General features: G+C 36.0%; 1 protein-coding gene across 3 annotated transcripts in view; it reads left to right on the top strand.

Annotated features, from left to right (window-relative positions):
• LOC105493266 (N-alpha-acetyltransferase 15, NatA auxiliary subunit) overlaps positions 1-15,831 on the top strand; it is a 91,914-nt gene that overhangs the window by 51,713 nt on the left and 24,370 nt on the right. For all 3 annotated transcript variants that reach the window (XM_011760789.2, XM_011760788.3, XM_071093016.1), the window contains 7 exons: positions 763-858; positions 1,077-1,183; positions 3,453-3,525; positions 6,567-6,736; positions 9,247-9,399; positions 9,942-10,070; positions 11,204-11,417. In XM_011760789.2, the coding sequence (XP_011759091.1) occupies positions 763-858; positions 1,077-1,183; positions 3,453-3,525; positions 6,567-6,736; positions 9,247-9,399; positions 9,942-10,070; positions 11,204-11,417 (942 nt within the window). The remainder of the gene's footprint in view (positions 1-762; positions 859-1,076; positions 1,184-3,452; positions 3,526-6,566; positions 6,737-9,246; positions 9,400-9,941; positions 10,071-11,203; positions 11,418-15,831) is intronic.

Genomic DNA, 15,831 nt, shown 5'->3' with positions numbered 1-15,831 from the left:
TTTCTGTCAGTCAAACTTGGATTCAGACTCTCTGTGCTCCCCCAGTCACTCTGTCCCATAAATGGGATCCACTTTTGGGAACAGGCCCAGAAACAAATAGGCAGGATTCTCAGCAGAGGTGATCTGATTTGTTTCCTTCAAGGCTGGTTGTGAGCCATTGAAATATACAAGAGAAACCTCTTGTTGCAGATTACTTTGTAACAAAGATTCTCAGATTGTTTTAGGAACACCAGCAAGGAATGGTAATCACCACTGTCTGCAAAAGGAAGAGTAGAGATGATGGAGGAATCTAAGATAGAGGTAATTGCTGCCATGAAACATGAATAGTTAGGAGTAGTACCAATTAGGAATCTGAAATGAAAAACCTACTTACTGAAATAAAAATTTTAATAGAATGGAAGAGAAGCCACGACCAAAATCAGAGGAGAGGAGTTAGAGGGGAAAAGCTAAGGAGAATGGTAGGAGAAGCAGCAAAATATGGAAACATCATAACCGAGGCTTTTTCAGAACTAAAGAAGTTCTCAGGTTTTAAAAGCCTACCTAAAGCAGAACAGGATAAAGATAATTATGTACTTAAGATAAAAAAAATTGAAAAGAAATAGTCTAAAATAATTGTTGAAATAGTAGGTATAAGATTACGAATAATTCCAATTTTCTTTTAAATATTAAAATTTTAATATATTTTGAGAAGTTCGTAATTTTCCAGAAAAAAAAAATGCAGTTTATAATTACATATAACAAAGAATTTTTCTTTGTCTGCAGCTAATATGTTAGAAAGGCTGAAAATTTACGAGGAGGCCTGGACTAAGTATCCCAGGGGACTGGTGCCAAGAAGGCTGCCATTAAACTTTTTATCTGGTAAGTGAGAATAATTTCAAAGGAATAAAAATGCTTTTATGATTTAAAGTTTCTTTTCTTGGTTTTAAGTATGAGTATGCATATTAAGTTTAAGCTATACATTGTTAGAGTTGTCTAACAACTCTACTAAATGTAAGTTGGTAAATGTAAGTAAATACTTTGGTAAATGTAAGTAATTATTTGATAAATATAAGCCAAAAGGATTTTTCTCTTCCAAGGTGAGAAGTTTAAAGAATGTTTGGATAAGTTCCTAAGGATGAATTTCAGCAAGGGTTGCCCACCAGTCTTCAATACTTTAAGATCATTATACAAAGACAAAGAAAAGGTAAAGTGTAATATGATATTTTCTTTTGGCTACCATTTCTTTGCTCGGTATTTGGAATTATTGATTCTCGATTATCTGTGCACAGTAGTACATGTTTCGTGAATCTCGTGTCAGTCTTCCCAGTTTGCAATTTAAATGCTTCTGATTCCTCTTTTTTCCATTTCATCCTTTTTTTTTTTCTTTAGACAGTGACTTATTTCTTACTTGTTTTCTGTTTCCTTTCTGCTATAAACTTTTAATGAGTCACTGTAGGTTATGAAAAGTTGATAAGGTAATGATTTCTTCACCATTTTCTTTAGTCCTGTTCATAGTCAGAAGCCAGAGGTTTTTTTTTTTTTTTTTTTTTTTTTTTTAAGTTTTAGCTTAGTCATCTTTCTCCATTTTAAATTTGATAGACAAAAAGTTCTGTTCAGAAGAGTTTTTTTGATGTTCTAGTAAGTCAGCTTACTCTTTCAGCTACATGTTAATAATATTCAGAATGCTTATTTAGAGGTTATTTTAACTTTTTTCTGTTTTGAGACTGAGTCTTGCTCTGTCACCCAATCTGGAGTGCAGTGGCATGACCTCGGCCCACTGCAACCTCTGCCTCCTGGATTCAAGCAATTCTTGTGCCTCAGCCTCCCAACTAGCTGGAATCACAGGCGTGTACTACCATGCCTGGCTAATTTTTGTATTTTTAATGGAGACAGGGTTTCACCATGTTGGCCAGCTCCTGACCTCAGATGATCTGCCCACCTCGGCCTCCCAAAGTGCTGGGATTACGAGCGTGAGCCACCGTGCCCGGCCAAGGGTATTTTAATCTTAATTTAGACTATTTTGCTTATAAGTACAGTGTCATCAATACATATTGGTTGGATTCTAAAAAATCAGTTACATTGAAGAGTCAAAGATGGAACAAATGAGACATAAGAAACACTTTAACCAGAATTACATAATGTGCATTTATTTGCCAGTCTTTTGTTGGAGACTCAATGTATGGGCCTTTTTTATTGCTCTTTCACTTTTTTTTTCTTGCATAAATCACATCCATAAAATATCTTTTTTTTTTTTTTGAGACGGAGTTTTGCTCTTGTAGCCCAGGCTGGTGTGCAATGGCGTGATCTCGGCTCACTGCAACCTCCGCCTCCTGGGTTCAGGTGATTCTCCTGCCTCAACCTCCCGAGTAGCTGGGATTACAGGCACGTGCCACCATACCAGGCTAATTTTTGTATTTTTAGTAGAGATGGGGTTTGACCATGTTGGCCAGGCTGGTCTTGAACTCTTGACCTCAGGCAATCCACCCATCTTGGCCTCCCAAAGTGTTGGGATTACAGATGTGAGCCACCATGCGTGGCCAAGTAGGATCTTTTGTTTCCAGTTTTGAAAGAGTCAGACTTTGATGCTTATGAAGTGGTCTTATGTATAGAATCCTATATTTTTATGATTTTCTTCTACTTACGGTATTTTTATTTAGATCTAAACTGGTTAAAAATACCTAACTTATCTTTTTAGTCTTTCCTTGGTATTCAACTTAGGGAACAGTCGTTTTCATTCTCATATCTTAAGTTTACACAATACTGAATTCTGCCATTAGGATAATAAATGCAACTGATGCAAGGAGGTTTGAGAAAACAAAACAGTTTTAGTAGGCATGTAGCTCAAGTTGTAGTAGGGAACATGGGTGCACCAGAATAACCTAGCTGCAGTTGTGAGTAGTCCTCACAATTTACTGAGGTTTTGGGGAGAGGTGTTATTAGTCTGTTGAGTCAGTTAAGTTGAGGTCATTCAACTTAACTGTGGATGGCCACTCATTCTCCTGGACCTCACAAACTCTCAAAGTATTTTTTGAGTTTTGCTAATGTTTTACCCTGGATTGTGAAATTGAAAGTTGATTACTGTCATCTACTTAGACAATTTCTCTTTTCACAGAGCATTTAATTCTTAACTGCAAATGTTTATTGTGGGTGTTCATTTATACAAACTTTGATAAAAGAATCAAGATATAGATCATCCACAATATTGCCTGTCTTTGTCCAACTCTTTTTCTGATTTCTGGTTCAGCTGAAAAGGAGTAACCAATAAGCTTTTATAAAATTACATCTTAATGCACACCTGTGCAAAAGTATGATGTATTTTAAAATTTGTATCTAGAGGTTAAGATATTTAATAAAGGAGGGTGTGTGTGTTGGAGTGTTTATTTAGTGTTTTAGTAGAAAATAACACATTTTGCATAAGAATAGTAACTGTGTTATTTTTTCTATTAAAGTGTGTTTGTGTGTTTGTACTCTAGGTGGCAATCATAGAAGAGTTAGTAGTAGGTTATGAAACTTCTCTAAAAAGCTGCCGGTTATTTAACCCCAATGGTAAGTCCTCAAGTTTTATGTTTTAAAAACATCTTGAAAATTTTAATACATTGTGAAATTCTTAATCAGAAGGTCAGTATTATTACTTAGGCAGGAAGCATAGTGCATTAAATTTTTTTCCCTTTAAGAGGGACATCCATTAATTTGCACATTGTGTGATGATACTTGGTTAGAAGAGAATTACATTATCTTTGTTTTTTGTGTTTTGGGTTTTTTTTTGAGACGCGATCTTGCTCTGTTCCCCAGGTTGGAGTGCAGTGGTGTGAACACAGCTCACTGCAGTCTCGACCTCCTGGGCTCAGGCGATCCTCCTGCCTCTGCCCTCTGTGTAGCTGGGACCACAGGCATGCACCATCATGCCAGGCTAATTTTTAAATTCTTTGTAGACATAGGGTCTCACTTTGTTGCCCAGGCTGGTCTCAAACTCCTGGGCTCAAGTGATCTTCTTGCATTGGCCTCTTAAAGTGTTGAGATTATAGGCTTGGGCCACTGTGTCCCACCTCACATTAGTTTATTGAAAAGAATGTTATGTAAAAATTTAAAAACATCTACAAAATCAAATGCAACAGTATAATGATCCTCTCTTTACCCAGCACTCAGCTTCAATAATTTTTAATTCATGATTGAATTTATTTATAGCCTCTCCTACTTTTCTTGACTCTCATATTATTCTGAAGCAGATTCCAAACATCACATCATTTTATCTATGGATATTTCAGTATGTCTAAAGAGAAGGACTTAACCTAAAATGTAACCTAATACCATTCTCATACCTGAAAATTAATACTTTTTTTTTTTTTTGAAATGGAGTCTTGCTCTGTCGTACAGTGGCACGATCTCAGTTCACTGCAGCCTCCGCCTCCCAGGTGCAAGTGATTCTTCTGCCTCAGCCTCCCGAGTAGCTGGGACAGGTGCCCGCCACCACGCCTGGCTAATTTTTGTATTTTTGGTAGAGACGGGGTCTCACCGTATTGGCCAGGCCAGGCTGGTCTCGAACTCCTGACCTCAAGTGATCTGCCTGCTTTGGCCTCCCAAAGTGCCGCGATTATAGGCATGAGCCACTGTGCCTGACAAAAATTAATACTTTCTTAATCATACCTATTCAGTCCATGTTCACATATCCAGTTATGTTATAAATGTCAATTTTTTTTTGCCTTTCTGTTTTTGAAGTTTGTTTTAATGAAGATCCAGATAAGATGTGTACTTTGAATTTGGTTGATGTGTCTCTTAAACTCTTTTTATCTGTGGGTTTCTGCCCTATCCGTTTTCCTGCAATTTATTTGTTGAAGAAATTTTTTTTTTCAGTTTTCCCAGTCTAGAGTTTGCTGATTGTACCCCATGTGTTGCTTAACACATTATTCCTTGCCCTCTGAATTTCCTATAAACTGGTAGTTCGATGTAGAAGATTGTTGCTAGTATGGCAGCCAGTAGCACAGTGGCTAATTAAAATTTAAAAAAATTAAATAAAATAAATTCCATTCCTCATATTAGTAGGCATACAGTGTTTGTTTTATATGTTAGCAACTGTTAAGAATTACCGACTGGTGATACTCTATAATTTTTTATTATTTTAAAAGAGAAAATTTGCTTCCTCTATTATGTGCTTACACAATGTTTCAGTTTGCATAGGAAAGCATGATAAATGGATTTTTTCTCCCCGCTCCCTGCTTTTTAAAATTTCTTTACGAGTTTTCAAAATAATGAATTGTTGGTTCAATAGCATCCTTCAAAGACAGCAAATACATTTTTTAAAAGTATTATGAATTCATGGATTTAAGCATATTTGAATGTTGCATATTCAGCATGATATTAAAATATGTTAAGAATATAATTACCAAATTCTAAATAACCACATTACAAATCTCAAATGGTCCTATTCTTTACATACCATAGTAGTAGTTGATAACTTCTTGGGTGTTAATAAGACAAGATATTCCAGTTTATCGCTGCCACTGCAGATCTGGAATCAATTGTTTTTCCTAGGAGTTCTGGTTCCTGTAGTGGGAAAGCCCAGTATGGGACCCTGGGTGCATATTGCTATTGGGTTGGTCATTGTTTCTAGGTCTCAGATTAATTTAATAGTACTTTTTCCTATGATTTCATTGGTTAATCATCATAATGTTCCTTTGATTATCAGCATTTTCCTACATATTTTACAAATGTGGAAGAGGTTCAATGACATGCCCAAGAATATGCAGCACTTTTGTTGCAGATCTATCAGATGAGGAGTTGGTGAGTTCCACTCCTATTATTTGTCCACTGAGCCATCCTGCTTTCACTAGGAAAAATTTTAAAAAACAGCAATCTATTGCTTTCTTTGAAAGCACGTATCAGTTCTCAGATTTTAGAAATTTGTATTTAAAAAGAATTTTTTAATGTGTGGGTTGTATATTTAACTTACACATTTTCTTGTGAGTATATTAAAATTAAATCATGAACTAAAATATAAAAATTTTTTTGCTTGTCATCCCATTTTTGGGGTATAGTTTTTATTTGACTTAAATTATGCATCTTTGCATATTTAGCATATTAAAATATATTAAGAATATAATCACCAAATTCAAAATAACCACATTACAAGTAAATTTATATACAGTTTGGTGCATTAGCTAGAAACTCAATTAAACAGCCAGGGCTTTTTTTTTTTTTTAACCTCATATAAATGGAGAACATTTTTAATTTTTCCCATTTTGTAAATAACATCCTGATCAGTATGCTCTCATAGTTCTAGTACAGCTTGTCTCCCCTCTACCTGTTTCAGTTTTCTTTCTAGGTAGTTAGACCTTATTTATCTCCCATGTTTGTTCCGTGAAGTTATTATATGCAAGGGATTGTGCTAGGGGTTGTAAGGATACAGAAAAGAAAATACAGACTTTTCCAAAGATCTTATAAACTTAGGGGGAGTTTTATAGCTAGATACAAATAAACTCCTTTCATAGTACCTCCCTTATTAATAAACATAGGAACCATTTCGGGGGGTGCTCTTAATATATGTAATGCCTCACCTTGGTTTCTTTTCCCTCTCTCCCTCTTCTCCTAAGATGATGGAAAGGAGGAACCACCAACCACATTACTTTGGGTCCAGTACTACTTGGCACAACATTATGACAAAATTGGTCAGCCATCTATTGCTCTGGAGTACATAAATACTGCTATTGAAAGTACACCTACATTAATAGAACTGTTTCTCGTGAAAGCTAAAATCTATAAGGTAAAAATCTTTTGTTCTGTTTTCTTATGAGGTAATGGGACTTGTCATGAATTTTTTCTCTCTATTTTATACATTCTAAATGTAGGAAAAGTGACATTTGATAACTCAAAAAACACAAAATAACAAGTTTAGTACATTTCTCAGTCCAGTTACTTTGAGACTTGTCATGGTCATGCTAATTTGGTCATTTATCTATATCCGTATACACACGCATACTTACGTACATACATTAATGTATATGTATTCACATGTATCTGGTAATTCTCTTGGGTTTGGAGAGTAAGAGTATATAGGTAATCCAAAAGAAATTTTGTTTGCTGTGAAATGTATATTTGTATTAACATTTGAGTATGGTAACATATCAGTATCTGTCAATGTTAATGAGGTGAAACTGTGAAGATTCTATTGTGAATTCTACAAGTTATCTCTTTTGACTTCTCAACTCCTGGGCCTTGCTTGAGAATTTTTAGTCATATATTTTAGCACCATCTTAAAGTAATGTTGGCTTTTCTCTGTCTTACTGAAAATAAAATTTAGTAATGAAAGGTCTTGAGGGACTGACAATAAACCAGTAATTTATTTAGCAAGAAAATAATGAAATTAAGTAATACTTAAGAAGTTTTTTTTTTTTTTTTTTTTTTTGAGAGAGAGAGTCTTGCTGTATCACCCAGGCTAGAGTGCAGTAGCGCAATCTCAGCTCCCTGCAATGTCTGCCTCCCAGGTGAAGTGATTCTCATGCCTCAGCCTCCGGAGTGGTAGCTGGGATTATAGGCATGCACCACCATGCCCAGCTAATTTTTGTGTTATTTGTAGAGACGGAGTTTCGCCATGTTGGCTAGGCTGGTGTTGAACTCCCGGCCTAAAGTGATCCACCTGTTTGGGCCTCCCAAAGTGCTGAGATTATAGGCATGAGCCCCCGCATCTGGCTAAACAAGCACTTTTTATTTTTTATTTATTTATTCATTTATTATTATTAATTTTTTTATTTTTAGATTTTTAAAAAATTATACTTTAAGTTCTAGGGTACATGTGCACAACGTGCAGGTTTGTTACATAGGTATACATGTGCCAAGAAGCACTTTTTTTTTTTTTGAGACGGAGTCTCGCTGTGTCTCCCAGGCTGGAGTGCAGTGGCGTGATCTCGGCTCACTGCAAGCTCCGCCTCCCGGGTTCACGCCATTCTCCCGCCTCAGCCTCCCAAGTAGCTGAGACTACAGGCGCCCGCCACCACGCCCGGCTAGTTTTTTTTTTTTTTTTTGTATTTTTAGTAGAGACGGGGTTTCACCATGTTAGCCAGGATAGTCTCGATCTCCTGACCTCGTGATCCACCCGCCTCGGCCTCCCAAAGTGCTGGGATTACAGGCTTGAGCCACCGCGCCCGGCCGAAGCACTTTTTAAAATTAGATTATGGCTCATTAGTTTTGAGGCTTTGCCAGATGGACTAGTTAGGTAACTTAGAATGAGAAACATTGGGGAATGTCTACTAATGGTCCTAATCAGTAATGTTTCCATGGTCCCTTTAGCTTAGAGATTTGGCCATGCCTTTTATGACTTTCACATTTAATTATGTTTTGATTTAAAGATATATATTATTGGCTGGGAGCTATGGCTCATGTCTGTAATCCCAGCACTTTTGGAGGCCAAAGTGGGTGGATCACAAGGTCGGGAGTTCAAGACTAGCTTGGCCAAATATGGTGAAACCACGTCTCTACTAAAAATACAAAAATTAGCCGGGCGTGGTGGCGCATGCCTGTAATCCCAGCTACTTGGTAGGTTGAGGCAGGAGAATTGCTTGAATCCGGAGGCGGAGGTTGCAGTGAGCCAAGATTGCGCCACTGCACTCCGGTCTGGTTGACAGAGTGAGACTCCCATCTCAAAAAAAAAAAAAGGTTTCTATTATTATTTATTCTTTTTTATTGAGATGGAGTCTCACTGTCGCCCAGGCTAGAGTGCAGTGGCACAATATCGGCTCACTGCAACCTGCACCTCCTGGGTTCAAGTGATTCTCCTGCCTCAGCCTTCCAAGTAGCTGGGATTACAGGCATGCGCCACCACCCTTGGTTTACTTTTGTATTTTTAGTAGAGATGGGTTTTCACCATGTTGGCCAGGCTGGACTCGAATTCCTGATCTCAGATGATCCACCCGCCTCGACCTCCCAAAGTGCTGGGATTATAGGAGCAAGCTACGGCCCCCAGCCTTATTTATTCTTTAACAATTATTTTTGAGTATTTTTACTATGTGCCAGGCAGTTTTAGGCAATGGCGATATTAACAGTAGACAAAACTATTAAAATAAGTCTTAACTGTCAGCTTAAATTCTAGAAGGCTGGAAAAAGGAATCAGAACTTATATTATGGAAGAATGCATTATTTTATATTGATTAACATCTGAGAGTCACAAGAATGCCTTTACTTTCATTTGTTTTTAAATTATTTATCAACAGATAATGAATTACCTGCACAGTAAACTTAGCATATTAACCGGTTTATTTTGCTTTTGTACCTTGTAAGCACGCTGGAAATATTAAAGAAGCTGCAAGGTGGATGGATGAGGCCCAGGCCTTAGACACAGCAGACAGATTTATCAACTCCAAATGTGCAAAATACATGCTAAAAGCCAACCTAATTAAAGAAGCTGAAGAAATGTGCTCAAAGTTTACAAGGGTTTGTACAACTAGTGTTCTTAATTATGAATAAAGAAGACACGAGCCAGTTCATACTTGTGTACCATGCTTATTTTTCAAAGTTTATCTTTAATATTTTCGACACCAAAATAGCCAGGATTTTAATTAAATCGTTATATCAGAAGACACTGGAGTTGACATTGGTACAGAGGATTTTCCTTTTAGAGGATTGTACAGTGGACTTTTAAACTGGTTTATATTGATGTATGTTCAGATGAATTTTTTAGGGGTCAAGGGAACTAATATTTATTGAATACCTGCTATGTGGTGGTGTTCTTTTTCTTGTACTAATCGCTACCCTCAGTTATGTAGACCTTTTGTTTAATCACTCGTGAAACTACAAATTATTTTTAGTGGTTAGAGAATTTCAGTTGCTTTCCCATGTTAACTATTCTTTAAGAATGTTTAAAAATTTTTTTTTGAGAGTCCAAATCAGCGGAACATCTTTGTTTGTTTTTTAAAATTCTGTGGTAGAATGTCTTTGATAAAAAATGATCTTGAAAATACTTAATTTTTGTATAGGAAGGAACATCAGCGGTAGAGAATTTGAATGAAATGCAGTGCATGTGGTTCCAAACAGAATGTGCCCAGGCTTATAAAGCAATGAATAAATTTGGTGAAGCACTTAAGAAATGTCATGAGATTGAGAGAGTAAGTACCTTTTACATAAATGTTTTCTCGTTTTATTCTGTTGATGGTTTTGGACAGATTTCATAGTTTTTTTCTCTTCTACCTCTTTATAATTCATAGTAGGTGCTTTTTAAAATCAGTATTCACTTTTTTCAGTTTTCATAATGGAAATATAGACTACATTTTCAGCCAGGGTCTCTATTATCTTTCTGTAAGAATTCTTTTTTTTTTTTTTTTAAAAAAAAAAAAAGCTTTTTAAAAAAACTTGATAGAAATTTTGTATCTTGGCTATGTTTTTATTGATTTTTGAAACTTTCAAATTGCTGCTGCTGCTTTAGTAGTACATACACAGCTGATTAAATTACTCCTAGGATCCTGTTCATTGTAGAGTTTATTGATGATGCCGTATACCCTTGGTAAGATGTAAAAGTTGAAGACTTTTCACAGTATTTCTTCTATAGCATATGTAATTTCATGCTTTTTGATAAAATTGTTTTCTTAATCCTCTTCACTTCTGACTCATTTCCATGACTAGTGGTTGGTTTTTCTTTTTTGTGTTTTACAAAGATAAACATAGTTTATATAACTAATTTCACATTTGTAATATTGTCAAGTATAGAATACCAAAGCTTAGTTGAAATGCATCAGGTTCCTGATTGCTTGACTTACTTGCTAATTGATTTTTTCCCACATACCAGCATCACATTGCATAGGATTCAGATTTGTGTCCTCAAAAAAAATTACCAAATACATATTGTAATCCTTTGCAAATTATTCTAAATATAAAAACTCAATGTTTAACATGTGAATCTACTTTCTTGCACTACTATGTATGTTAATAAATTATGTTTGATGTTGTCACAGCAGCTTTAAGTATAATTAAGGAAGGGATAATGAATAAATATAGTTTTAAAGCTTCCTTTTTCAACAAATGATTCAATGCCTTCAGTATGCCATATCCTGTGCTAGACAATAGCTAACTGTATTTGCTTATTTGAAATGCAAAATATTCCTGTTGAATAATTGTAATTTTTTTTTTTTTAATTTTACTAGTTTTTTCATGCCAAAGTAACAAGTATTCCAAGCCTTCGATTTTAGAGTTTTCTTAGCCATTGCTGTACTTCGGTATAATAACAAAAAGATAATTTTGTTAGCATTTTATAGAAATCACTGATGACCAGTTTGACTTTCATACATACTGTATGAGGAAGATTACCCTTAGATCATATGTGGACTTATTAAAACTAGAAGATGTACTTCGACAGCATCCATTTTACTTCAAGGCAGCAAGAATTGCTATAGAAATCTATTTGAAGCTTCATGACAACCCCCTTACAGATGAGAATAAAGAACACGAAGCTGATACAGGTATAATATTCAGAGTTCTTCTTGTGCTCTGGTGTGTCTATGTGTATTTATGTTTTTCAGTAATATATATTTTTCTTGAGCACCACGTGGGAAGATATACAGGGTTGTCTAAACAACAAAAGAAAAATGTTTACTTTTATGCTTCCAAAGTTAAACAAGAATTTAATTTGCAGTTATTCATTAGCATTTAAGAAGTTTGCATATCATGAGTTTTACATTTAATATCTGGTTTACCCAAAATTATAAATTGCTAACTATTTTACAGGTACTAGATTGCTAATTGTATAATTAGTATTATAATTCTACATTAGTGTTGGCTATTAGTATTACTAGTTATTTTTTTGAAATGGAGTCTCGCTCTGTTTCCCATGCTGGAGTGCAGTGCATGATCTCGGCTCACTGCAACCTCCCACGTTCAAGCGATTCTCCTGCCTCAGCCTCCCGAGTAGCTGGGATTACAGGTGCCCACCACCACGCCTGGCTAAGTTTGTGTTTTTAGTGGAGACAGGGTTTCACCATGTTGTCCAGGCTAGTCTCGAACCCCTGACCTCAAGTGATCCGCCCACCTTGGCCCCACAGAGTGCTGGGATTGGCCTCTTAAGTGCTGGGATTACAGGCATGAGCCACTGTTCCCGGCCTATTCCTTTTTTAATAGTAATTTATAATTAACCTACTAAAAATGAATATTGCTTGAACATTAAAAACCAGCTTGGGATAAAGCTAGGAAAATTGCACAGTGACTTATCATTTGACCCATTTTTAATGTGCTATTTTTATAGCAGGGCATCAGAATGACGAGGGAGAAGTCTTCCTTAGACAGTTATTTGGGGAAGAACCTGAGAATGAGTGATCTCATATGTAGAAAAATATAAATTTTGTGACTTACTCATGGCAAAAATGTTGTATAAAAACTGTGCTAGATTTTTTTTTTCTTCTGAGCTTATTTTTTGAGGATATGATTGGCTAATTTCTGTATCCTTCTGCTAAAGAGCTTTTGAATTATTTTGCTAATTTGTCATTAATTTTTACTTCTTGTTGCCTACGGACAGTTCAGAAATTTCTAAGGTCACATACTGAGGCCTTTGTACAGATACCACTTGAATCTCTTTCTACCTGTTGGTGTTGCTTCAACTTAAAAGAAAACACCAGTAAGAAGAATCTGCTGGACAATTTACAGTTGAAGTTGAGAGCTATGACCCTCTGGCTTCTTTTGTTTTTCTTTCTTTTTATTCTTCTGCCTCCTTCCTTCTCTTCTTCAAATTATACAAATAATACACAATTAACTTTTCAAAGCTGAGACTATTAATACAGAAATATACTTAGCAAATATGAAGATCCCCTTTCACTTTTCTCCCACCCATTATTCATTCCAGCAATTATCCCTGTGAAAGGACCAGTTCCCTTTATGCACAGCTACAGTTTCCAGAGTTCTGTGTGTACATATACACATGCATTTCAGGATGGTTCTTTGCAGGGTTTCTTGTTTATTTTTCTTTAGTCTACAATTGGGTTTATATCATACTCAGTGTTCTGCAATTTGGACTTTTTACCCCATTTAATAGTATTGCTCCATGTCTGCATATCATAATTATTATTTTCACTGTTAACATTTTAATGACTATTTAGAAATCTATGTGAATTTTTTCACCATTATAGTACTATAGTAAATGTCCTTGTACATAATTATGTGCATATTTATTTAGCATGGATTATTAAAAGCGGAAATTGGTGGATTGAAAAGTATGAGAATTTGAGATAAAGGGTTCATCAGTTTTTATTACCACCAACATGGATATTGAGATTTTCTTTTATTTTACATTATTGCCAGCTCTGAAAATTACTGTTCCTTTACATTTTTGTATGTTGGGCAAAATATCTAGTTTACAATTTATATATTTTGTTTGTTTGTTTTGTTTTGTTTGAGACAGGATCTCATACTATTTCCCAGTCTGGAGTCCACTAATGTTATCATAGCTCACTGAAGCCTTGAGCTCCTGGGCTCAGGCAATCCTCCCACCTCAGCCTCCTGAGTAGCTGGGACTACAGGTGCATGCCACTGCACCCAGCTAATTTATTTTTGTAGAGACATGGTCTTGCCGTGTTGCCGAGGCTTGTCTTGAACCCCTTGGCTCAAGTGATTCTCCTGCCTTGGCCTCCCAAATTATTGGGATTATAGGCATAAGCCACTATGTTTGGCCAATTTCTAGATTTTTAATGGAGTGGATTATGTATTTTCTTTTTTTCACTTAGGTTTTATCCTTTAAGAATAGTATCTTTCATTATATATAATTTTTAATTTTTAATACTTAGTCTTTTTTGTGGCTTCTAGGTCTTGCTTAGAAAGGCTTTTTCTACTTAAAAATTTAAAATATATTTATGAATATCTTCTGTGTTTTTCTTCTAATACGTCTGCTTTGCAACTTTTAGATTTGGCTCTTTAAACATTTGGAGTTAATTTTTATATACTTTGTAAGGTGGAGGGTGGCTTTCCACCTCCCTTCTTCCCCAAAATAGACTGCTAACTTCTCAGTAATATTTATTGAATAGGTTTTTCTATTCCCCACTGATTTCAAATGCTACCTTTATCATAATAAATTTGGGAAAAATAATTTAGTAGGTCATAGGCATGGTTTCTTGGTCTAACATGATACGATTAAAACTACATGGTATTGACATCAGTACAGATAGGTTTCTGTTGTTATGATCCATTTTTCTCAATCTAACACTGTCTTTAGAATTTTCGTGTTTTTACATGCAGATTTTTGCTTATGCATACATGGTAGAATTAGCTTGTCTTCCAGAAGGTTTCTGATACTAGGTTGATTCATTTTTCAGTTGATTTTTGAAAATTTTCTATGTAGGCCATTATGTTAATCTGTAAATGGCAGTAGTTTTATTTCTTTCAGTATTTATACCTTTCCCCCTTATGTCTTCTGGTCTGGTTAGAGTTGCTAAAACAGTGGTGATTAGTAGGAACAAAAGTGTACTTGCTGCCTTTTTTTCTATGGAGGTAGTACTTCTAATGCTTCATGATAAAGTTTAATATTTATTTTTGAGATGGAGTTTCACTCTTTTCACCCAGGCTGGAGTGCAGTACAATCTTGGCTCACTGCAACCTCCGCCTCCTGGTTTCAAGCAATTCTCCTGCCTCAGCCTCCTGAGTAGCTGAGATTACAGTCATGCACCACCACTCCCGGCTAATTTTTGTATTTTTAGTAGAGACGGGGTTTCTCCATGTTGGTCGGGCTGGTCTCGAACTCCTGGTGATTCGCCCACCTCGGCCTCCCAAAGTGCTGGGATTACAGGTATGAGCCACCATGCCGACCTACATTTGGCTTTTTAATCATCTGGAGTTTAGTATAGCATAGAAGAAGCCTAGACTTTGGAGTCCAAGTAAAGTAGATTTACATCCTTGCTCTGCCTTTTACCATGACTGAGTTATTTTTCTCTGAAACCTCAGTTTTCTCATATGTAAAATAATATTATACTTTAATTCATGAGGTTGTTGAGGACATCAAATGAAATACAATGTATGGGGTATGGGCTGGGTGCAGTGGCACACACCTGTAATCCCAGCACTTTTGGAGGCCAAGGCAGGTGGATCATTTGAGTCTAGGAGTCCGAGACCAGCCTGGGCAACATGGTGAAACTCTGTCTCTACAAATACAAAAAAACCCCCAGCCAACCAACCAACCAAACAAACAAACAAAACAGGCATGGTGGTGAGCACCTGCAGTTCTAGCTGCTTAGGAGGCAGGAGTGGAAGGATCATTTGAGCCCTGGAAGTCAGAGCTGCAGTGAACTATGTTCGCCACTATACTCCAGGCTGGGTGACAGAGTGAGATCCTGTCTCAAAGAAAAAAAGAAAGAAAGAAAAAATTCAAGGTATGCATTGTATCTATCATGTAGCAAGGCTACAATTGGTAGCAATTATTTTACCAGTCGTTAAAAAGATCAATGCTTATGTTGCCATCCATTTATAGTTTTGTGTTTCCAGAATGTAATTTTTTGGTCTCTATTAGAATTTTTTTGTTTTTTGCTTTTTGTTTTTAGTATTAGGGATTCTTCGCTAGGAAAAAGATAAATAATGCATTTGTTTTCGTTGGCTATATGTTATCTATTGCTGCATCATAAATTAATCCCTAAATTTAGCAGCTTAAAATAACCGTTTTTTTGGGTCAGGAATTCAGAAGTGTCTATGTCACTGACTCAGGGTCTCTCATGAAGTTGTCGTTGAGATTTTGGATGGGCCTACCATCACTGGAAGGCTTGACTAGGACTGAAGGGATCCATTTACTAGATGACTTACTCAACCTGGCTGTTGGCATGAGACCTTAGTTCTTAGTCTCTCTGTAGAGTTTCTAGTTTCTGAAGACAAGGCAGCTAATGATGACAGAGAAAGGCAGAAGCTACA

Source organism: Macaca nemestrina, chromosome 3 (assembly GCF_043159975.1).
Source record: "Macaca nemestrina isolate mMacNem1 chromosome 3, mMacNem.hap1, whole genome shotgun sequence".
Taxonomy (NCBI): domain Eukaryota; kingdom Metazoa; phylum Chordata; class Mammalia; order Primates; family Cercopithecidae; genus Macaca; species Macaca nemestrina.
This window is presented reverse-complemented; position numbering and strand designations above follow the sequence as displayed.